Consider the following 22,029-nt stretch of genomic DNA (forward strand, 5'->3'; position numbering starts at 1 on the left):
AGAGACAGCGATTGGCGAGAAAAGGAGAAACAGAAACAGAGACACAAGTTGATAGAAAGAGAGAGCAAGGGAGAGGAGACCCAGGGAGCAGAGAGAAAGATGTGCCAGAAATGGTGGCAGAGTTGGGAGCACCTAGAAGGGGCGGGTTGCACACTCACGTCAGTGGCTGCCAGTTAAGGGACACCTGTTTCTTCCTCACGCTGAGGCTGGGGCTTGACAGCTCTGGGGGCACTGGAGTCAGGCACCACTGAGGACCTGCACACTTTTTGGGCCGGCAGCTCTGGACCCTGCAGGAGGCTTCAGAGACAGCCAGGGACTAAGTGGAAAAGGAGGCACAACTGAGTTCCTCTTTCATCCAGCTCTGCAGCTGGGATGAGGGGTGAGGACCACCTGTCCCCTCCTACCTATACCTCGCCTACAAGAACCCACCTCTGAAGCAGCGGCTCCTCCTGGGCGATCGGCCTGGGCAGCAGCGACAAGCAGCAACACTATAGATAGAGGGATGGAAGTCACTCAGGCCCCTAGCACTGTAGAACTCCCCAAAGGAAGGCAATGAGGGATAGGGGAGGGAAAGCCAAGATGAGGTTTGAGGGCGCTCGAGATTGATGTGTGACCAATCTGAGGCACTGTGCTCGATGCCTCAGTTTCCCCATCTGTACAATAGGAGGCAAACTGGTTTAGGCTCTCCAGGGATAAAGGTCACAGCAACCTCACGTTTATTTTTCTTCTGAAGTGTTTGAGGTAAGGTATTATTGGAAAAGACATTTAAAAGTCTTTTAAAAATTATTTTAAAAAAAGAAGAAGACTTAAAGAGGATTTCTAAGCGCACTTCCAAGCCCGATCTGGGAATCTAGAACCCCGCCCTCCCCGCACTTCCCTGTCCTGGACTCAGCCGTCATCCCGCGATTGGCCGGCAGATGGCGCCACTCCACAGGCCTCAACGGCTGGGGAGGGAGGTCCTCCTTTGACTATGGGTCCAGCAGGGTGCAGAGGTGGAGGGGGATACAGGAGCCACAGCCCAGTACTGGGAATCCCGAGGCCTGAGTTCTAGCCCCTTCCTGCCCTTCCACGTTGTGTGTCCTGCAGCCAGAGTCTCCTGGTCTATGGGTCTCAGTTTCCCGCCTGACCAGGAGGAAGGAGTCGTTCTTGGAGGAATCTCCGCGCCGGGAGGGTCTCAGATTCTGGCTGGCGGAGCCCTCAGCTTGGGCGCAAGTGCGTCGCAACCAAGGGGCCCCCCAGACAAATCCATTATCCCCAGGCTAAGGGGGACGAGGGACGAGGCCGCGCGCGCCGGCCTGGAGAGAGGGGCAGCAGGGGGATGCTGCGAAGGGGACGTCGGGCGTATGGACTCTTTTTAGATGTGTGGGGCCCAGTAGGGGAGGAGGCCGCCCGGGTGGGAGCCTTCCGGACCCCCGATCCTGCAGTCATCCCTCCCGCCTTTTCTCCGGGTTAACCCCTTCCCAGCCCCGCCCCCGGCGCGGCTCGGGTTACTAAACGCATTCGCAGAGACGGAGGCGGGAGCTGAGCCCGGGGCCTTTGTAACGGAGCGCTGGGCCGCAGGGCGGGGGTGGGGGTGGGGGGGTACTGGGCAGACTGTTTCCTTCGATCTCGTCACCCGTAGACAGGAAGAGTGGCTATAACCCCCTAAATCTATAGGAAATTCTGGATTTCTTGCCGCGAAATCACTGGTACCCCATTCAAGCCTGGAATCCGCTAATTCTAGGAAACTAAAGCACCCCCCCAACCCTCATGAAATCTGAGGGCCCCCCATCTCCGCACAAATTTCCACAAGCCCCTCCACCATCAACCCAAAACTCCACGTCTTCCTCATTCATTAGGAAAAGGTCTCTTAATTAGTTCAGGCCTCCCCGCCCCCCAGAAAACCAGGACATGTCAACTCCCCCTTAAAGTGCCCTGATAACCTCCCATACTCTTCCTCCTTAAGCACCCAGTTAGTTTGGGGGACCCCATCCCACCTCGGCCCCACCCATCTATCATCTTAGGAGAACTCAAAGCCCCATCCCCGTATAAACTGGGACCCTTCTCCAAATAAACTCTAGAATTCCCTGGAGCCATATCCGTCTCTACCACACGGGAGGGGAATCCCTCCCCTCAAAATCTCAGTACACTTCGGATTCCAACCCCTACAAAGTAAAGGGCCCTAATAAATTCAAGAGCTCTGGTTCTTCATCCTTATCACGAAGCAGTGGGTTCACATTCCCCTAAATCCGAAAGTCCTGGTCTTCCTAGACCTCCAGACTTATTGGGTAGAGGCGGCACAAGGACGAGGGGGCCGCAGCGGGGCTTACCCGGCCGGGCGGCCCGGGATTACCGCAACCTCGACGGCCTGGCTGGGGCTGGGGCCGGCGGCGTGGGCGGCGGAGGCGGCGGCTGCAAGGAGAGACAGCAGCAGCACCAGCAGGAGGGGGCGGCGGCCGCTGGGGCCAGGCAGCCGCATCGTGTCCGGCGTGGAGTCGCGCTCCAGGCGGCCAGTCTGTCCAGCGGGTCAGTCTTGGCGCGGCCCCGCCTCCCGCCCCCGCCCGAGGCCGACTCACTTTCTCCACAGTCCCAGTCTCAGGCTGCGAACTTCCCTCCAATCAGAGCCCGGTTCCGCCAGGGGGCGCTGCCCGCGCGACCAATCAGGAGGCGAGAGGGGAGGGGTTAAATAGACAGGTGCCTGGCATGGGGCTCGGGGATCAGGAATTTTCAGTGCTGTCGTGGGTACTGGCTCAGTGAACCCCGTTATAAAGGAGAGGCCTCAAGTGTGGAGTTGCTGGGACTCCTCCCAGTCGACGCGCAGGCGGTGGGCAGATTCCCCTAAACTAGATTCCCACCGGAAGACCTCATCCCTCGGTTCACAGTCCTGGGAGAAGTCCATCAGAATTTGCTCCTCGACTGGCGTAAATTCTGGAAGACCCCACAAATGCCTACTTCTCACGTGAGAGACTTGGGATTCTGGGGGCAGAACGCCAATCCTAATCCTGCACTGAGCTCCAGGTCCGGCCCCTCTGAGAATCTCAGGCCCACTCTAGACCTTCCCAAAGGATTTGCCCCTTCTCAAAGCCCTGTGTTTCAGGGGTTCCAGGCTCAACAAACAATAGCTTGTTCCTCAGAAGGCTGTAGCCTCTGCCCCTCAGAGGACCCAGGCTCCGCCCCTGACCCACAGACTCCACTCCCACAGGGCTCCCGGCTCTGCTCTCCTATTTGCACCCCTCTTCACCGCCACCCCTAGAGGGTACCACAGCCCCCTCCCTGCCTGAATATTTAAAGACTCCCAAGAGCACCCCTCCCACTCCCAGAATTGCAGACTTTCTCCTTAAAGAATTCCAGTCCCCTCTCTTTCTAGGGACCTCTACCATTAGGAGCCCCAAGCCACAAGTGGCCTTAGTCCCCACCCGCACCCGCTTTAGTGGGTTCTAGGCTCCAAGCCCTGCTCACAACCTTCCAACTCAGAGGGTCTCAAGCCCAGCCCCGCCCTTCATTATAAATTCAAGGCCCCACCCTCTTTCCTCAGAATTACAAGCCCCGCCTCTCTGCTCCCAAAGGCATCAGAGCTTCACAGCCTGCCCCCTAGTTGACCCCTTCTCTTTCAGGTCACAACCCTTTCCCACAAGAATTGGGCCAAGGCCCCACACTTAGGATCCCAAACCCTACCCCTTTCACGTTTGTCCCCCCTCCGGGGACCCCGTCTCTCAAAGCAGTTTGATTCTGAAGGTTCCCAGTTCTGTAGCCTTAGCCCCGCCCCGAGTAGACCCCAGCCTCCGCCCACACAGGGTACTAGGCCTGACCATACCATACGGCTGACCCCAGACTAAGAACAGCAATCAATTCAGGTTCGAATTCATCCCCAACTCCTGCTCCTTCTTCCAAGGGATGTGCAAGGAGGACAGGGGACCCCCTTCACCCTCCCGCCTTACCTTGAGGCACACGGGCTGATTCACACAGCCACACTCACACCCGTTAACGTCACCTACAGCAATCCATGCCTACACCCAAAACTGACACCCAGAAGTCTGGGCCCACCCACCGTCCAGGGACTCACAGCCCCTTGGAGCAATAACGACGGCACTCAGGCCCCACTCAGGGGCATTTGTGAGTTGTCCCAGCTCAGTGATGGAGTGCCTGGCTCTGCCCACTGAATATGCCGTGTCCCTGTCTTCGTGTAGCTCCCGCGATCTCTGCTAACATGACCCTGCAGGACAGTGTGTCCCTGCCCCTGTTGCCCCCCTCCCCGTCTCCTACCCTGTAGCTGGAGCATTTGCTGGGGGCGCCGCCGAAATTTCTCCCTTCTGCTTGGGATCCAGGGCATCTTCAATGCTCGTTGCTAGGCAACAGCCTCTGGCTCACCACTGCAACTTCCGGGGATGGCGTTGGCTTCCCCTCCCCCCCAGAATTTGGAGTTCCCAGCTCCCAATCCCCCCCTACCAGTGCCACTATCTTCCAGGGTTGCTTCTATGTCTCTCCTGTATCTTGATCTGATCTCGACCCATCAGAATCCCTCAGAGTTCTAGAGCCCTGGCCTTCCAGAAGCTTCCTCCATTGTATGTGCTCACACACGGGGTTTTATCCTGGTATTAAAAAAACAAACAAATCTTTTTAGTGTTCTTGATTTTCTAACATTCTCTTCCTCAGTTCTAGAATCACTAGCATCCCAGAAACACAAGTGTTCTGGATTCCCTGGCATGGAAGAAAAAAAAACGATCTCAATAATCTAGCTCTGTGAGCATTACAAAATACCCCCATATTCTAGATCACAGACATTCCAGAACACTCATGTTTTAGAATCACTCACCTTTTAGGCCTCCCACTCATGTTCTAGATTCTCTGGCAATCCAGAACCCCTTGACATTATGGATTTCTTAGGATGCAAACAAATCCTCTAGTGATCTAGAAGGGAAGGGCTGGCTTTCCAGAATATGCCTGTGCTCTAGATTTCCTAGCAATCCAGATTCCTTTCTGTTTCCTATAATTATCAGCATTCCAGAATGCCTGGCTTGCAAAATATTCCTACTGGTGTAGATTCCTAGGCATTCTAGAAAGCTCCTCTGTTCTAGAATCATTGACTTTCCAGGTCCTTTTTCAGAAACTTCTACAGTCTGGATTCTTTGATATGCAGGGAGGAAGCCTAATGCTGCTCATCCACTAGTACTCTAGAATATTCCTGTGTTCTACATTTCCTAACATTCTAGACCCCACTCCCCCATGTTATAGAACTTCTGGCATTCCAGAAACTCTGGAATTCCAGGATTAGCATGTTCTAAAATCCCTTGTTCTTAGTTGGTCCGCTTTCTCTTCTATTATTGACCCTAGGAAAAGATGCAGAAAACTTCCCTGAGGAGTTGACATCGGTAGGTATTAACTGGGGAAAAACCTCAAGGATGTCAGGCTGGGGTGAGCTGATCCTGTTCTACATACCCTCCCTGGTGTGGGCAAGAGAGGGGTGAAAGACTGGGCAGCCAGGGATATGGGCAAAGTGTTTGCAGTGGTGAGGTTTGGGGTACAAATGTCACCTAGCCGACATCTGTGTTTCTGCCAACCTGTACCTATTCATCCCTGTTTGTGGTAACAGTACCCTGAATCACCTTTCAGGAACTCTTCCTCCACTCTGTCAACACGGGGCTGACCTCACTGCCTGGCTCGTGAGGGCACGTGATTAGTTCAGGAATGGCCATCTGATTCAGTTTAAGTCAATGAGAATCAGTCCTGTGATTTTGCTGCTGCTAGAGAGAAAAATGTTGCTAAGGAGCTACCTGGAGTTATCCTGGCACAGAGGGGGGAAAACCTGACTGAGAATGACCCCAGAGGAGAGCAAAGCCAAAAGATGGGAAGATATTCTGGATGAGTGTTTGAGCCCTGGATCCAGCCATGCCTGAAGCCAGAGTGTAAACCAATTCCCCTTCTTTACTTAAACCAGGAGAGACAGATGTTCCTGAATCTACAGCCAGGGACCTGGTTGGGCGCCACGGCTCTCTTACCCTTTCCCTAGGGGTGCCCAAACCCTCTCAGAACGTGACCAAGGTGCTGGCAGTGAGAACTTTATTAGGGAAGGGTGACTTTGGCTCCAGAAAAGGGAGATGATGGGGGCCTAGTAACACTAACCACTCCAAGGAGGCCCTGGCCCTGAACCCAGGACTGTGACAGGAAGCGGGGCAGGCACCTGAGTCCCCCAGGGCCTGGGTATCTCAAGGCACCATGGCAGCCATGTTCAGAAGGAAGTTTCAGTGAGCTTCATCTTGGGGGGTGCAAGGGGAGCCCCGAGACCCGCGGAGGGCCGGGGGGCCGGTGTCGGTGGCCGCCGGGGCTCCGGCCCGCTCCGCACCAGTTCCTGGCAGCGTTCCACGAAGCTGCCTCCCCAGCGGCGCCGGGCCTCAGCCTGTGGGGGGCTCGGGCTCCCACGGCGGCTGGACAGGGAGGCGCTGCTGAAGGCTGAGTGGAGACTGAGGGGGTGATGAGGGTCAGTGCAGGTCATCAGGGTGGAGCTGGGTCCCCCCTGCCCCCAGGCCACCGTGTTCTGCCCTCCGCCTCATTGCTCAGAAGGGGAAGTGGAGTCATGCCTACCTGGTGAGAGAGGTCCGGGGCGAGGGGCTGGGGGGAGCACCCCTGAAGGAAGCCAGCGGTGCTAGTTCGCACTGCTCCAGCTGTTCCAGCAGCTCTTCCTCTGTCAGGCCCCCTGCTGGGGGCGGCAAGGAAGCAGGGTCAGGGGCAAGACAAGGGCACAGGCCAAGAGACAAAGGTCATGTGCAAGGACTGAGGTCGGGATAGGAGGAAAGATGCAGAGGTCGATGGACAGGGGTCAGAAGCTAAGAAAGAGAGGTTAAAAAGCAAGGGCGAGGAGGGGTTGGGGGCCAGGGAAAGGGGCCAGAGGGCAAGGGCTTGGGGAGGGAGCTCATGGCGAAGGAGGTTGTGGAGAGGGTGCAGGGTGAGTCTGTGGGGCTTGGGACGGGACTGGAGCGGGGCGTACCAGGCGCCTGGCCGAGGCCGACCATGGCGGTGGTCAGGTCCCACATGGCCAAGCTGCCGTTGGCCTGGCCAGTGAGCAGATAGCGCCGGGGCCGGGAGCCCAGCCTCCGGGAGCCCTCACACTCGAGCACTGTGAAGGCGGTGGTGGGCGAGCCGTCCACGGAGCGCACGGAGCACACCCTGAGAGGGGAGGGGCAGGGGTCACCTTGGCCACACCAGGGCCTGGCCTGGTCCCTCTTCTCATCTTTATACCCCTCCCAGGCCTCAGTCCCCACCGCCCTTGTGGTTTCAGTTCCTGCTTCTCAGATGAGCACCCAACCCTCTCCATCCCTCCCAAATCTACTGTCCTGGGTTCCAGCCCTGTGGGGACCAGGAGCCTCCTGGATGTCCCCAGCCCCACACACTCACCCTGGGGCTCAAATGGGATTCTTCCCCACACATGTTGCCCTCCCTGTTCCTGTCTCAGGGAGGGCCCAAGACTCATCCTGGGTGCCTCCCTCACTTCCCAGCATTCCCCATGGCCGGCCCCCTCCTCCCCTCCCCATCTGGCCCTGATCAAGCCCTGCTCTCTCCGGCCAGGCATCTGTCCCAGCCTGCTCTCCAACCTCCAGTCCATCCCCCTCAGAGCGGCCATGGCTCCCCAGGACACTCAGGACAGTCTCAGCTCTTCCGTACGATTGGCAAGGCTGCGCCCCTCTGCAGCCCCATTTCTCACCTCTTGGTGCTCCAGCCCCCAGAGACCATGCATGTCCCTGGTTATCCTCTCTGGCCGTTCCAGCCTTTGCACATGCTGCCCCTTCAGCCAGGCACAGACTTTCCCCTCCCTCCTTTCTTCTGCTCATTCCTATTTATCCTCAAGGTCTATGCTCAGAGACTCCTCTCCAACAGGCCCCCTTCCCAGGCTGGAGCAAGCACCGCCTCTGGGCTCCCACAGCTTCCCGTCCCTCCCCCATCCTGGCCCTCACCCCCCAGCCTGTGCACACACCCCCAGCCCCCAGCCCGGCCCTGACTACACTGGGCGATCTCTGCTTGCGGTCCAGCAGGGGCACCTGGGATTGTTCCAGCTTCACTCCCATCCACACATGTCACACCTTTGATACCCCAAACTCCAAATCTAGGATCAGGCTTGTGCTCCTTCCCAGCCTCTGCTCCTGCGGTGTCCCTTGGCTGGGATGCCCTTCTGACCTCCCTGGCATCTTGCCTTCTCCTCTGACCGCCCCCCCTCCATCTGACGGGATGGTCCTCACCGCTGACCAGTGGAGGAAAGACGCACGAAGAGCTGGCTGGCATTCGGTACCACCTTCTGAATGAACACTTGCTGGTCGTCCCGCTCGCCGTAGGGGCCTGGGCCAGGGAGAGGGGGGCAGTCAGGGCCAGCTGGGGTCCCTGTGACCTCCAGATCCCAAGACTCTGCCTCCTTCCCCACTGCTGAACCTCCCCCCCAGGACCAGGTCCCCATCCCCAGGTGGCTAAGGTTGGGCGAGGTCAGACAGGGTTGGGTGTCAGCAACAGTCAGTGCAGTTCAGGCACATCAGGGGCAGGGGGCGGATCCTGGGTCAGCAGGAATCAATGGGGGTAACAGAATTCAACTGGGATAGCTGGGAGTAAGTGGCGGTCAATAGGGGTCAGGTGGTGATGGGTGGAGGTCAACCCCAGTAGCTGGGTGGGTCAAGAGAGGTCTACAGGGGTCAGGAAAGGGATCAGTGGAGGCCAATGGAGGTCAGGCAAGGTCCGTGCGGTGGGGGACCCGGGGCCAGGAGGCACCAATGTCATTGCCAGCACTGCAGCCGCCATGCCCGTCGGCCGATTCCAGCGCCAGGATCTTGAATGAAGCGAGCGGGGTGGAGCCAGGCTGGGTGGAAATCATGCCACGGAAGCGAGTCACAGACCACGTCCGCACGTGGTTGTTGTCGGCACAGACTGAGGAGCCAGGGGGCAGCAGCAGGTCAGGCCCGGCCGTGGCATCACCACTGCCCGACCTTCCTGAGCCCCGGGATGACCTCCTTTCAAAGGTGTCAGGATTCAGGCCCCTCTGAATGCTTCCCTTTCAGAGAATTCTCTCTTCCCCAGAACTCCAAAGAGTTAACAATCCCGGTGGCTCTGCCTCCAAATCATTCCAGGGCCTGATCTCACTTTTCCCTGTCCACTGCTCCCACCTCACCCCTGCCCTGGTCCTGTCCATCTCATCTCCTGCCTGGACCACTGCAGCAGCCTCCTCCTTGGCCTTCCTGCTCCCATCCTGTCCCCACATGCAGTCAGAGGGACCCTGTGAACACCTGTGTCAGGTCACAGTCCTCCTCTGCTGTGAGACCTCCCGCGGCGCCATCTCATTCAGGGTTAAGGACAAAGTCTTCTCCATGGGTTACAAGGTCCCACTGACTTACCCCATCACCCTCCACCCTCTTCCTCACCCACTCCACTCTGGGCCCAGTGGGCCCCTGCTCTTCCTTAGACACACCAAACATCCTCCCACCTCAGAGCCTTTGCAATGCCTGTTCCCTCTGCCTGGAATGCTTGTCCCCACTGACCTGCACTGTTCATTTCTGTTCAGAGCTCCTTCCTCAGGAAGAACTTCCCAAACCATGCACTCTCCAGTGATCCTGGCACTCTCTTGGCCTCTCACATAGCTTTGTTTTTATTCATGGCCCCCATCCCCATTGCCAGATAGTGATTTATATTTTTATTGATTTATTGTCTGCTGCCCCCGCTAAAGCGTCAGCTCCACGAGGGTAGGGACTTGGCCTGTCTTATCACTGTTTCCCCCGTGCCTGGCAATTGCTAAATTGATTAATTTTCCCCTCTCCCTGGCAAATCCACTCTCCCCCAGACTGGTCCCCTTCACGGAATTCTCCAGAGGCCACTCCCCACACACTGTCTCTCCCCAGTATAAACCCTCATCCACCTGGCTTCGTGCTCACAGCTAAGCCATCCCTCCTGCAGGGAGATGGGCTTGTGGGGCAGCCGGCCAAGGCTCACCTGAGATGAGGTGCTTCTCTGACAGCATGATCTTGGTGACGGGGCTGCGGTGCACGGTGAAGGTCTGAAAGAGCTGAGGCCCCGAGCCCACGGTCTCGGGATGCTGCACGATGACACGCACACCCCCTGAGCTCGTGCCGTAGGCGATCTCAATCCAGTTCCCACTGTCACCTGGGGAGGGGCCGAGGAGGAAGAGAGGGACAGGGTCACAGAGAGACAGAAACCAAGGCAGAGAGAAGAGGCAACAGACAAAGAACAGATGCAGAGTCAGAAGGTAAAGGGAGAGGGAGAGATGGAGAGAACAAGGTGGCGAGACGTGGGAAACGGAGGAATGGGAGACAGAGGGACGGGGCAGAGAAACCAGAGACAGAAATTAAGACAGAGAGGGAGACAGATTGACATATGTACACTAATATGTGTAAAATAGATAACTAATAAGAACGTGCTATATAAAAAATAAATTAAAATTTTAAAAAAGACAGAGAGAGGGCTTCCCTGGTGGTGCAGTGGTTGAGAGTCCGCCTGCCAATGCAGGGGACACGGGTTCGTGCCCCGGTCCGGGAAGATCCCACATGCTGAGGAGCAGCTGGGCCCATGAGCCATGGCTGTTGAGCCTGTGCTCCGCAACGGGAGAGGCCACAACAGTGAGAGGCCCGTGTACCGCAAAAAAAAAAAAAAAAAAAAAAAAAAGAAGACAGAGAGAGACAAAGCTGAGAAGAGGGGGAAGAAAGATAGAAAAATAGAGAAACAGGGAACCAAGAAACAAATCACAGGGAGGGATACAGAGACAGAGACTGACAGAGAGAGAGATGGAATTCTAGAGAAAGACAGAGAAACATAGAAAGGGACATATAAACAAACAGGCCCGGGTTCAGTCTCTTCAGGGAACTAAGATCCTGCAAGCCACATGGTGGGGTGGGGTCAAGCAAACAAACAAAACCAGACAGACAGCAAGGCAAGAAAATGAAACTCGACACAGCGTGCCTGAGGAACTCCCCAACCTTGCCAAATTTCCACAGGGGAAAGGTATGTTGTAACGTCACAAACTTAATGGACCATCTTAGGGAATGTGGGTAAAATGTGGTTTTAATATTTTATGCAGGAGTTAGAAGCAGTGGATTCAGGTTATGAATAGCAACATGGATGGATATTTAACCTAGGGCAGGATGCACAAAAGTAAGATATATAAACTGAGTTATATACCCCATACCATTTATGCAAATTCAAAAACATGCCCATAATATCCATTTCGTAAGGACACAAACAAATGAAAATATAAATGCTAAACGTGACAGAACAGTGGCACGTGGTGAGGAGGGGGATGGGGAGGAAAGGAGTAAATCAATGACATAAGAAAGGGGCCTTAGGAATCCCCTGGCAGTCCAGTGGTTGGGGCTCCGCGCTCTCACGGCCAAGGGCCTGGGCTCAATCCCTGGTCAGGGAACTAAGATCCCACAAGCCACACAGTGTGGCCAAATAAATAAATAAATACAGTTTAAAAAAAGAAAGGGGCCTTATGTGATGACATGCTGTGAAGTTAAGTTTATTATTAGTTTACGCCTGCTAGAAAAAAATGCACTGTGACCCCTACCTCACGCCATACCTAAAAGTTAATTTGAAATGGAACAGAAACCTACGTGTAAAAGCTAAAACTGCAAAGCTTCTAGAAGAAAACATAGGGAAAAATCTTCACAACCTGGGGGTAGGGTAAGAGATCTTAAGCTCCAAAAAAGCACTAACCATTAAAAGAAATTAATCGTTAACCAAAGTGAAAAAAGTCAGACACAAAAAGCAACACACTGCATGATTCCATTTACATTAAATGTCTAGAACAGGCAAATCCCGAGAGACAGAAAGTGGATCGGGGTGTCCAGGCGCTGCCAGGAGGGAGGACTGGGGTGTGACTGCTAACGAGCGTGGGTTGTTTTGGGGGCTGATAAAAACGTTCTGGAATTAGACAGTGGTGACGGTGGTACCACTTTGTGAATCTACTAAAATTACTCAGTTGTGAATTTTCTGGTATGGGAATTATATCTCAGAAAAAACAAACAAAAAAACTATTTCTCTGCATTTACCATCAAGAAAACAAAACACAAAGACTGTCTCAAGGGAGAGAACTCAGCTTCATCCACTGTAACACATGCATCCTCTTTTTGGTTGACTGTTTATGTTTTTTTGATTTTGTTTGTTTTGGGTTTTTGTTTGTTGTTGTTGTTCCTGTTTTGGTGTGTGTGTGTGTGCGCGTTTGGCCACGCTACACAGCTTATGGGATTTTAGTTTCCGACTAGGAATCGAACCTGGGCCCTTGGTAGTGAGAACCTGGAGTCCTAACCACTGGGCCGCCTGGGAATTCCCAAGACATGCATCCTCTTTGTTTCAGGAGCGTGCAAGCAGCACGCCCTAATCACAGATATGGGAAAGAAACACCAAGATCAACAACTAGAGGTCAATTTTGCCCCTGGTGAAGAGGCCCGCCATGGCGGAGCACCTAGAACAGTGCCTATATGTAAGTGGTGCTCAGTAACTGTTGAATGACTGTATGAGTTGAATCTGTCTGCTTCTCCATAAATCTCACTGGGTCATGCTACACAAGTGATGGGGAGACAGCTCCGGGCTGCGGCCGGGGCTGGCTGCTGACAGCAGGGCAGGGAGCTGAGCTATAGCTTACTGGTCTTTGGAGTGAGGTAGACACTCAGGGCTGTGACTCCATCCTCCGCCGGGTCCCGGTAGAGCTCGCTGACAAGGAGGTCATTGTCCTTCATGCGCAGGGGGAATTTCTGCACATCTGGGGTGAACAGGGAGGATAGAGTGGGTTTGTTCAAGGTACCCCAGCCTTTCCCCTCCTCTCCCACCTCTCAGGGGAGGTTCTCAGGCAGCTGGGGTGCCAGCTGCTGCTCACCCACGTAGTAGATGGAGCCGTTGTTGCAGCCCAGGAGGAGGAAGGAGCCTGCAGCATCGTAACTGGTGATGGGCTGCACCTCCTGGACCTGGGGGTGGGGCGGGGTGGGCTGTGGCCATGGTGCCGTCCCTTCCTGCCTTTGCCTCTGTAGTACCCCCCCCGCATGGCCATGCCTCCCTGCTCCAGCACCCTCCCTCCAGTTTCTAGGCCCACTCCTCCCCAGCCTTGCCTGCTCCAGGCCTGCATCATCGGCGTCTGTCTCTGAATGGCTCTTGGTTGGCGCTGCTGTCTCGTGGCCTCTCCTTGACTCTGTATTTCTGACATTTCTTTATTCATCTCCCTCTTTCTCTCTGTGTCCCTTCATCTACTACAGTCATTTAGTCCTGGTTTCTCTCCATCCACCCTCTTTCTGTCTCTCTGGCACCTCTGACCTCCTGTTTCTATTTGTCTGTTTCTCTCCATCTCTGTTTCTTTCTCTGTCCTTTCTCTGTTTGTCTGTCTCTCTCAGCCGAACGCTCACACTTTAGAAAACAACGCTGTGGGTGTATTTTCTGTTTTACATGTTGGACAGAGCTTGGGGCGAGTGCAGAGAGAATGACGGACGTTTGCACATCTGTCTCTGGGTTTCCGCCTCCTCTACCATCTCCCCTCACCCGGTCTCCCACCCAGTGTCTGGAGAACCCTCTCTTCCTTTCCAAACCCACCATCCTTCACGTCAGCCACGAAGGCCTCCTGGATCCTCCTTTGGCCTTTATCATACCCCATCCTACCCCACCACTGGATCTGGCCCACTGCTGGGTCCCCTGGTTCTCTCCAGGTCGGGTGGGGCAGAAAGGAACCCCTCCCTGGGTCTGACTGGTCTGGGCACCCGAGAAAGAGGCAGCCAGGCTGGCCAGTGCCCTGACCTGCCAGTGCTTGGTGACGGCATTCCACACCCCGATGCGCCCTGTGTGGCTTGTGGCGATGAGCTGGTTCCCGACGAAGAATAAGGCCTCCACAGGCACGCCCAGATGGAAGACTCCTGCACAGGGTGAGGAAGGCTGAGCCAGGACCCCCTTTCACGGGGGAGAAGAGGGGTGGCAGGAAGAATTCCAAGGGCCAGAGGATTCAACTTGGTCAGAGAATCTTTACAGGCTAGAGGATTCCAGCAGGAATTACAGAGGATTACAACGGGCCAGATTCCTGCTGCGGCGTGGGACTCTAACAGGGTGTGGAATTCTAACACAGCTAAGATTTTCAACAAAGGCAAAAAACTCTATGGGCGGCAGAGGATTCTCACGAGGATTAAGATTTGTTAGCGAACTAGTCTAAGGAGTCAGATTTCTAACGGGAACAGATTCTAACAGGTCTGGGATTGCACTGGCATGGAGAATTCTACCCAAGCAAAGAGATCTAACAGGGCAGTGAATTCTGACGGAGGAGAGAATTGTATGTGGGTGGATTTTTCTACCAGACCAACGAATGCTAACAGGATACGGAATTCTAAAGGGCTGGAGCAGCCTAATAACGCAAAGAGAATTGTGGCCCGTGGGCTGTTTTAACAGGCCACAAGTTGGAGTAGAATTCTAAAGGGCAAAAGGGTTCTGGAAAAAGCCTGGTGCCATACCTATCTCAGAGCCGCCGCCTTCTGCCTGCAGAGCCCACAGCAGAATCTCGCTGCCCGTGGCTGCTGCCACCATCTTGTCATGCTCACCCAGGGCCCCACTGAGCACCCGGGCTGTGAGTGCCAGTCGCTCTATGGGCCAGTCCAGGCGGGGACTGGAAAACACCAGCTGCCAGCCAGAGGCTTCCTTCAGCCTGGAAGATTGAGGGACGTCGTGAACCCTCACCCTGAGCCCTCCCCATCAACAGGGCTTAAGGTGTCCTCCCACCACCCTCCCTGAGCACCTATAGCAGACAAGAAACTGGGTATAGGCCACGGCGATCCAGTTGTGGTGTCCACACACCAGGCGCACCATTCCCGGCTCCTCTGGTAGCCCTTGTGGGGAAAGGCAGGGATCAGGGCAGGGTCACAGGGGCCCACTGGCTGCCCCAGTCTCCCAAGAGACAGAAATGTACCTGATGGGGAGGGAGGGGCTTTCTCATCTAGCATTCGGCCCAGCAGCCCTGCATTGCCCAGGTTGGGGGGCATCGTGTTGCTCCGTCGAACAGGGGCTGGGCGTCCCCCTCCTTGCTGGGGCCCCACCAGGCTATGCCTGTTCCGCCGCTTCACCGGGAACACTGTGGCAGGGAGAAGGGGCAGAGTGACAACCATTGTAATAATTGTAATAATTGTCACATAGCAAGCACTTAAAGTGTGCCAGATGCTGATTTTGCCACGTGGGTAGCATCGTCTCCTAGAGAAAAGATTTTCGGTGGTGCAGGGACATGGCGTTAAATGAGACTGAATCACACAGCGAGCTGCTCCCTTTTCAGTTCCTTTGAGCCCATCACAAAGAAAGAATCAGTTTGGGGCTGCCACGATATTAATACCTCTTCAATATTTGGCAATCTTTCCTTTTAAGAAATGGAAGCCTGTCTCATTGGCAGACAACAGCATCTACCTAGAGTTTAATTACACTGTTATGTTTGGGGTTTATTTCACGTCTACTTATTTATGCCATGAAGGTAGTGACAAAAAGCTTCTGTTTAAAACAATTAAAAAAAAAACAGGGTCAAACTAAGTTAAGAGAACAATACGTCTTCATATTTGACAAACTTCATGAAGGCAGTAGATCTTGACTGAGGTTAGGGAAATAAAGCCATAAACTGAATTTCCCCACTCTGTTCCTTCTACCTATCAGCAAAGCCTAGTAGATTACAGTTCCCAATAACCACGGGTGCATATTTTCCATGGCCAGTGGGCTGGCTGCTCCATGGAGATTATAGTCAATAACTCTCCTTCTATATTTCTCCCCTCCATGCAAGGGACACCAGTTCTCCCTAAGCCTCCCTACAAGGAAATCAAACCTGGACTACAACTCCCATTGGGCTCTAGGGTAAGCTTCTGAGCCTCAGGGGGACTAGCTTGGCCCATTGCCTCATTGGAAATGCTGTTTCTTACTTCCTTTCCAAGCATCAGTCCAAGCATTTGATATAGAACTACAAATCCCATAGTGTCTCAGGGCCCACAGCTCAGGCACCCAAGAGCTGCAGCCTTATGGGAAATGTAGTCTTTAGCCCCCCTCCATTCCTTAGTAGTTCCCACCTGGTGGAGGCAGGTAACCATTGAAGAGGACGTTTCCGCAAGAAGATCGATCCAACTCTTCCCGAAGCTGCAGACGACGAACTAAGACGGAAGGACTCAAAGGCTGGGACTTGGAGAACACTGAGGCAGATCCCTTTCCCCCTCCGCCATCTCTTTCTCCACAGAATATCACCACCCTCCTGAGACCCAGGACCAAACCCAGGGCTCTCAGCTCTAACCCAACCTTCTTTCAGGAGAGAGGCGAAAGGGGGAGCATCACTAGTGAGCTGGTTTTCTATGGGATGAGGATGCTAAAGGGGGCCCCACTTACCCAGAGGAGTGAGTCCATAGAACTGGGCTTCGTGGAGGAGGCTGGAACCGTGGATACCCCTGGGTAGTAGAATTGACTAGGGGTCAGGGTCTGGGGAGTGGGAGTGGACAGAGAATGCTGAGGACGAAGTTTTCAAAACTGCACAGAGAATCTCAAGAGGTAGAAAATTTTGATTGGATCAAGATTCTAAGGTGAAAATGTGTGTGTATGTGTGTGTGTGTGTTTTGTGGGGGAGAATTCTAAGGACGCATAATTTAAATATGATCAAGGAGCTTAAGTGAACATTCTGAGGGGAAGAAGAGACTTCCCGGGGGGGGGGCGGTGAAGACGGTGGGGGACTCCCCTTTATCTTCCATGCCAACCTGGGGTCCAACTCTTTGGTGCGCAGGAAGTTGAGGATAGGGGCGAAGACGGTGGGGTCCCTGTCGATGAAGATCTGCGGGGAAGGGAGGCAGAGGATAGATAGGGCAAAGAGCCGGGCTGAGCGCGGATCCTGTCCCTCCTCCTACCGGCCGCCCCATATCAGCTCTTGCTCTACTCACGGCTCCGGTCTCATCTTTCAGTGTTGAGATGCGTCCGCTCAGAAGACTGCAGGGAGGGGACGCAGAGCAGGTGTCACAGGCCGGGGTGTGTGTGTGAGGGGGAGATTAGGTCTCCCCATACCCTCTCCTTCCGCCCCCCCACCCCAAACTCGCTCTCCCAATCACCTGGAGAAGAAGGAGTCTGGGATCCAGGTGAGAGTCTGGCGAGAGGTACTGAATCTGTGCGGGGACCGTGAGCGGACGCGAGATGATGAGGAATGGGGCCCCCAATCTCAACCCGGTGAGTTCCCTTCCTTCCCCCAGCACCCATCCAGGCTCCCCACCTCCAGCAGGGGGCGGAGCAATCCCTGATGGACAGGAATTCCCCCGGTAGAGGCGGGTACTCCCACCCCGTTCCCCGTTCCTGAGAGTAGCGCCTCAGGAAACTCCTACACTCACCTTTTGCCTCCCACGTTCAGATGAATCACCTCCCCGGGAGGTCCCCGACCTGGGACCCCGTCTGCTGCAGGGGCCGCGGCTGCCATGGCCCCCGGGTTAGCCGGCCGGCCTGCACCCGCTTCCGGGTGTGGATCCCGCCCCGCCCCCACCGGGTGCTCATTGGGCAGGAGACTCCCGGAGCCACCGGCGATTGGGTAAAGCGCTCACCCGTCGCAGTTAATTTCTCCGCCTCCTTAAAGGGTCCCGCCTTTCCTGTCCTGGACGGGACGGACCGAACGGCTCCTTTGGGGAAGTTTAGTTACCACGGATAGCAAAACGTTCCTCCATCCCTCTGGGGTTCCCGATTTAGGAATGGCATCTAGGTGATTCGTCGGGGACACGTGTTTAGACCTCGAAATTAGTCCACACCAAGAGGGACATCTAAATGTTCTCCGCAAAACAGTTTCTTCCCCTCGCCCCACCCAGTCCTCCTGGGCGCAGCCCATGAAACGCGAAAAAACTAGCACAGACCGTCAAAGCCAAAGGATTTATTATAGGTACACAGAGTGCGCGCCTGCCACACTCCCCCACACCCCTGGGTCCCAGCGGCTTCTCCAGGTGGCCATGGGGGCTGCCCACAACCCGGTTCCCCCACTCCCCAGGGAAGTGCTCCAGCCAGAAGCATGCAGGGGGAGGGCTTCCCCTCGCCCCTCCCCTCCCGAAGTGGCATTTACAGCTGGAGGGGGGAGGAGAGAGGAAGACAGTTTTGAGCTCTGACGCCCCTCCCATTAAAAGCCTTCGCGGATGCGGGGCGGGGGGAGGAGGAGGTCGACGTTTTGCAAAAATAAACTAAGTCAGGAATTAACCGCATGGCTCTGAGACGGCGGAGTTCGGGGGCTAGGGCCCCTTCACTCCCCCTTCCCAGACAGAGATCAAGGCAGCATTGGAAGTGAGGTAAAGGCGGGGAGGGGGGCGTCCCCTCCCCACCCCCTAGCACCCTGGATGGTCCAGGGGACCTCACCAGCGCCCCCATGCCCATCCCTAGGGCGGGAATTATCGCCCCTACCACCCCAGCTTCTTGGGGCTGGATCTGGGCATTCGGGCAGGGAGCTTGGTTCAACTGGCCCCTTACCCGCCCCCCCCAACAAGCTCAGTTATTGCATAAAAATAATGGAGCCCCAGCACCTGGGGTGGAGGTGGCGAGCGGGAAGGGGCCGAGATATGGCTATAGGGGCAGCAATCCCCCCACCACTTCTTGGGGTGCAGGAGAAGTCCCCTCCTTTCCGGTGCCGGTCAGGGCGCGTCCGCAGTGTTGGTGGGACTAGGGCCTCCAGCCCCTGCGGAAGAGAAAGTGTCTTTGTGCCCACAGTGCGGGGAGGAGGGGCGGGGAGGTGAGTCAGGCCCTGCGGGTGGGAAGTCACTTCCGGCGCCCGCTGGCCCTGCGCTCCCCCGCCTCCCGCTTGGGATTGCCCTCGTCTGTGGACGACGTGGTGGGTTGTGTCTGGCCCCAGCGGGCGACCTCGGCGTGTTCCCCCACCGAGGCGGCCACAGCCTCCAGCCAGCCGTTCATCTCCTCCTGGAGAGAGAAACAGGACACAGTCTATATTCGGAAGAGAGGAGACTGATGAATCTAGAATCAGACTGCCCACTCTGAACCTAAGTTTCCTCATCTATTAAATGGATAATAATAACAATAACAGTAATGATGATGATGATGTAAATAGTTACATAGCACTTATTTTGTGCCTAGCTCTGTTCTAAGCACTTTTGTGGATTAATTCACTTCATCATATGCATTTGGATTATATCTAACTCCCACTATAGAGATAAACAGCAGGAAGCAATAATATCAGCAGACACAAAGCACTGTAATTTTACAGGCCCTGTAAGTGCTCTACCTGTATCAACTTATTTAATTCTCACAATAATCCTATGATGGAAAACTATTTTTATCTCCATTTTAAAGATAAGTAAAAGAGGCATGGAGGGAAGAAAGGCCTACTTCATAGCCTCTTGTGATGATGAATGAGGTAACAAGTGTTACTATTTTCAGCATCTCTTCAAACCACCTCCATGCCTGCTCCTCCTCCCCTGACCTCTCCCCTTAGCCCCAGTCCCAAGGTCCACTCACATTCTTGTCTCTCACCCACCTCCTCCTCCCCTCCCCACAGGCCTGCCCTAATCCAGCCTTGGGGTCTCCCACTTGGGTTCCTGCCCTGGCCACCTCCTGTGCTCCACACCTCCACTCTCACCCTCTCCAATCTACCCTGCACATGGTAACCAAATGGATCTTTCTTATGCATCACTGTAACCCTCCCTTGCTCAAAACTCTGCCATGGCTCCCTAGTGCCCTTAGAATAAACTCCAGCCTCCGAATGACCCACGGTGTCGTTAGAGATCCAGCCTCTGGGAACCTTTCTGAGAACTTTCCTCCTTGAACTCTCTCCTCCAGCACAGTTAACCCTTTGCGATTCTGTACTTCTGGTTCTTTGCACTTGTAGTTCATCTTTTTTTTTTTTTTTTTAAGCTAACTCCCTCCCAACTTTCCAGTTTCATCTCAGAGGCCAAGGCAAGGAGGTTGGACGTTGTCCTGGGGCCTCCAGGCCAGCCCCTGATCTTCCACCTCCCCCCAGCTAGATTAGAAACTTCTGGTTTCTCATTGCCCATGGGCTTTCCCAGTTCAGCCCTGGTAACTCTGGCTTGTGCTTCTCCTCTTCACAGCCCCATCACTCTGGGCCAGGAGTCAGCCAGCCAGATGGTTCCTGAGGTCGAATAGGGGAGAGAAAGGAACAGATCTCACCTCATCTTTAGCCTGGAGCAAAAACTCACTGCCGTCCTGGGTTCTGTGGGAGAGGACACAGGATCTAGGGGCTCTGAGGCAGAGGCCCAGCCCACCCATCCACCAACCGTCCAGGGAAGCAGGGTATTGCTGGGAGGGGGAAGGTGGGTCTTGGACCCTCCCTCTTGCCCATTGAGGGGGCTCACTGGAGCTTGAAGACGTGCTTCTTTTTCTTGTAGTCACTAGCCACCTCGCTGGTGGCCTTGTGCAGGCTGAGCAGTGGCTCCCCGCCATGCGTGCCCCCCGATGCTGGGCCCTTGGCGTCCTTGTAGAAGCCCAGCTCCCCCTTGCTGAGCACGCAGTACAGGCTCACCCACGACCTGGGGTGACGACATGGGGCTCAAGGCAGAGTCGCAGCACTCTGCCTGAGTACTCTTCATTAATACCCTTCGTGGGCTGAATATGCTTGAGCCTTCCTCCCCGGGGACTTTTGCCCTAGTTGGGCCACACACCTGGAGTGCTCTTCCTTTTGGCAGTTGCTGAGCTGAGAGGAGGGTCTAAGTCTCTGGGTACCAAGCCTTTGTCCAGGCTGGCGCCTGCTGGGGTTGGCCTTCCTTATCCCCTCCCACACTGAATTTCCTGAAGGCAACACTTAAGCTCCACAGGCCTCTGCTTGGGCATGTTCCTCGCCACTCCTCCACCACCCCCACCCCGAACCCCGAATTCCCTGAAGGGAGATCTATTAGTCTATTGGTTTACTGTCTGGAGTGAGGAATTCTTGTCTCCCCATTCAGCGGAAGCCCCAACCGAGGAGGAAGTCTCCCACGATCAAAATACATCCAGGTGCCTCTGTTTATTCCCACCTTGCTCTCAGCACAAGGAGGAAAGACTACCTCCACAGGCAAAACCTCAATCTGTTCTGCCCAACTCCTTCTGCTTGTTCAACCCTTCCCTTATGGGCTCCACCTCTCCCCAGATTCTGCCTCTCAGTTGGACAAAAAAGGGTTGGACAATCCGGAGCTGGACTCCAAGAGTAGACACATCACTGTTAGGCCCCCATCTGGAAACCTATATGAGGTGCCCCCCACCCCTCAGCCCTCAGTTTGGGATCCGCCCCTTATCAGGCCCTTCCTCAATTTGAAATTGAAATAAATGAACCCACCCCACTCACTGGTTGAAGGACCTCTCCAGGCTCCACCTCGCGAGCCTTGAGAACCCTCTAGACGAGACCCCACACCGTTTGCTATTAGCTCTAGTTAACTCTTGGGTTGGTTGCTATGAGATTGGGTAGTAATAACTTTTTCTTCAGGCCCCGCCCCCATCTAAGCTCCACCCACTCACCCATTGGATGCACTAACCTTAAGCCTCGCTCCTCCGGTTCATTGATTGATTCTTTGAAGTTAAGGCCCCCTTTTCAGGCCTCGCCTACCCCGCCACGGGTTGGGCGCCCTAAAGTTTAGCCCCACCGCCCTCTTCAGACCCACTTATTCATTCATTCGACCCTGAGCTTGGGACCCGCCTTCCAAAGCCCCGCCCACACGCTCACCGGTTGGACGACTTGCGGTTAGCGTCGAGCTCGCGCTTGCGCAGCAGGAAGCCCTCGTGCTGCACTGTATGAGTGGGCGGTGGCGGAGGCGCGGGGGCGGAGCTGCCCTGGGCCGGGGCGGACCGCGAGCGCCGGCTTCCCCCGCCCTCACCACCCTCTCGGGGCCGCGGCCGCCGTCGCGGCTTGGGCCGGTCCCGCGCCCGCGGCCGGTCCGGCCGAGGTGTCCGCTCGGGCGGCTCAAGCCCGTTGGGCAGGCGGCCGGGGGGAAGCTCGCGAGGCTGAGGCAGCGACGGCTGTGTGAAGGGAGGGGGAAGAGGGGTGCTGTCCATAGTGGGGTGTGGGAGCCATCTGTCTGGGGGAACTCACAGGTCTGGGGGTCCCATCTGTCTGCAGGGCAATCTGTCTTGAAGGCG

The 22,029-nt window shown here is 55.3% G+C and overlaps 2 protein-coding genes across 3 annotated transcripts in view; both read right to left on the reverse strand.

Moving 5' to 3' along the window:
- Nucleotides 1–6,026: 6,026 nt before the first annotated feature.
- On the reverse strand, nt 6,027–17,423 carry SHKBP1 (SH3KBP1 binding protein 1). Of its 2 annotated transcripts, none has more exons than XM_082677137.1 (18): nt 17,313–17,423; nt 17,040–17,093; nt 16,875–16,920; nt 16,695–16,768; nt 16,333–16,391; nt 16,023–16,103; nt 14,894–15,055; nt 14,723–14,813; nt 14,442–14,632; nt 13,741–13,856; nt 12,836–12,923; nt 12,605–12,721; nt 9,937–10,107; nt 8,725–8,880; nt 8,208–8,304; nt 6,962–7,140; nt 6,559–6,670; nt 6,027–6,437 (listed from the first exon to the last, which is right to left on the reverse strand). In XM_082677137.1, exons 1-18 carry the CDS (start codon nt 17,396–17,398, stop codon nt 6,206–6,208), a joined length of 2,112 nt encoding a protein of 703 aa, XP_082533263.1. In that variant the 5' UTR covers nt 17,399–17,423; the 3' UTR covers nt 6,027–6,205. The 2 variants fall into 2 exon arrangements, with proteins under 2 accessions (XP_082533263.1, XP_082533262.1); XM_082677136.1 differs by having other exon boundaries at nt 6,559–6,673.
- A 1,285-nt stretch (nt 17,424–18,708) lies between these two features.
- The window catches only part of SPTBN4 (spectrin beta, non-erythrocytic 4), a gene marked incomplete at its 3' end in the record, with an annotated part of 69,646 nt that continues 66,325 nt past the window's right edge, over nt 18,709–22,029 (reverse strand). Inside the window, exons 32-35 of the mRNA XM_082677619.1 lie at nt 21,617–21,909; nt 20,277–20,450; nt 20,092–20,134; nt 18,709–18,867 (exon numbers count right to left, since the gene is read on the reverse strand). Coding sequence (XP_082533745.1) covers nt 18,709–18,867; nt 20,092–20,134; nt 20,277–20,450; nt 21,617–21,909 — 669 coding nt within the window. The remainder of the gene's footprint in view (nt 18,868–20,091; nt 20,135–20,276; nt 20,451–21,616; nt 21,910–22,029) is intronic.

The sequence above is a fragment of the Grampus griseus genome, assembly GCF_964374135.1.
Source record: "Grampus griseus genome assembly, chromosome: 19".
NCBI lineage: Eukaryota > Metazoa > Chordata > Mammalia > Artiodactyla > Delphinidae > Grampus > Grampus griseus.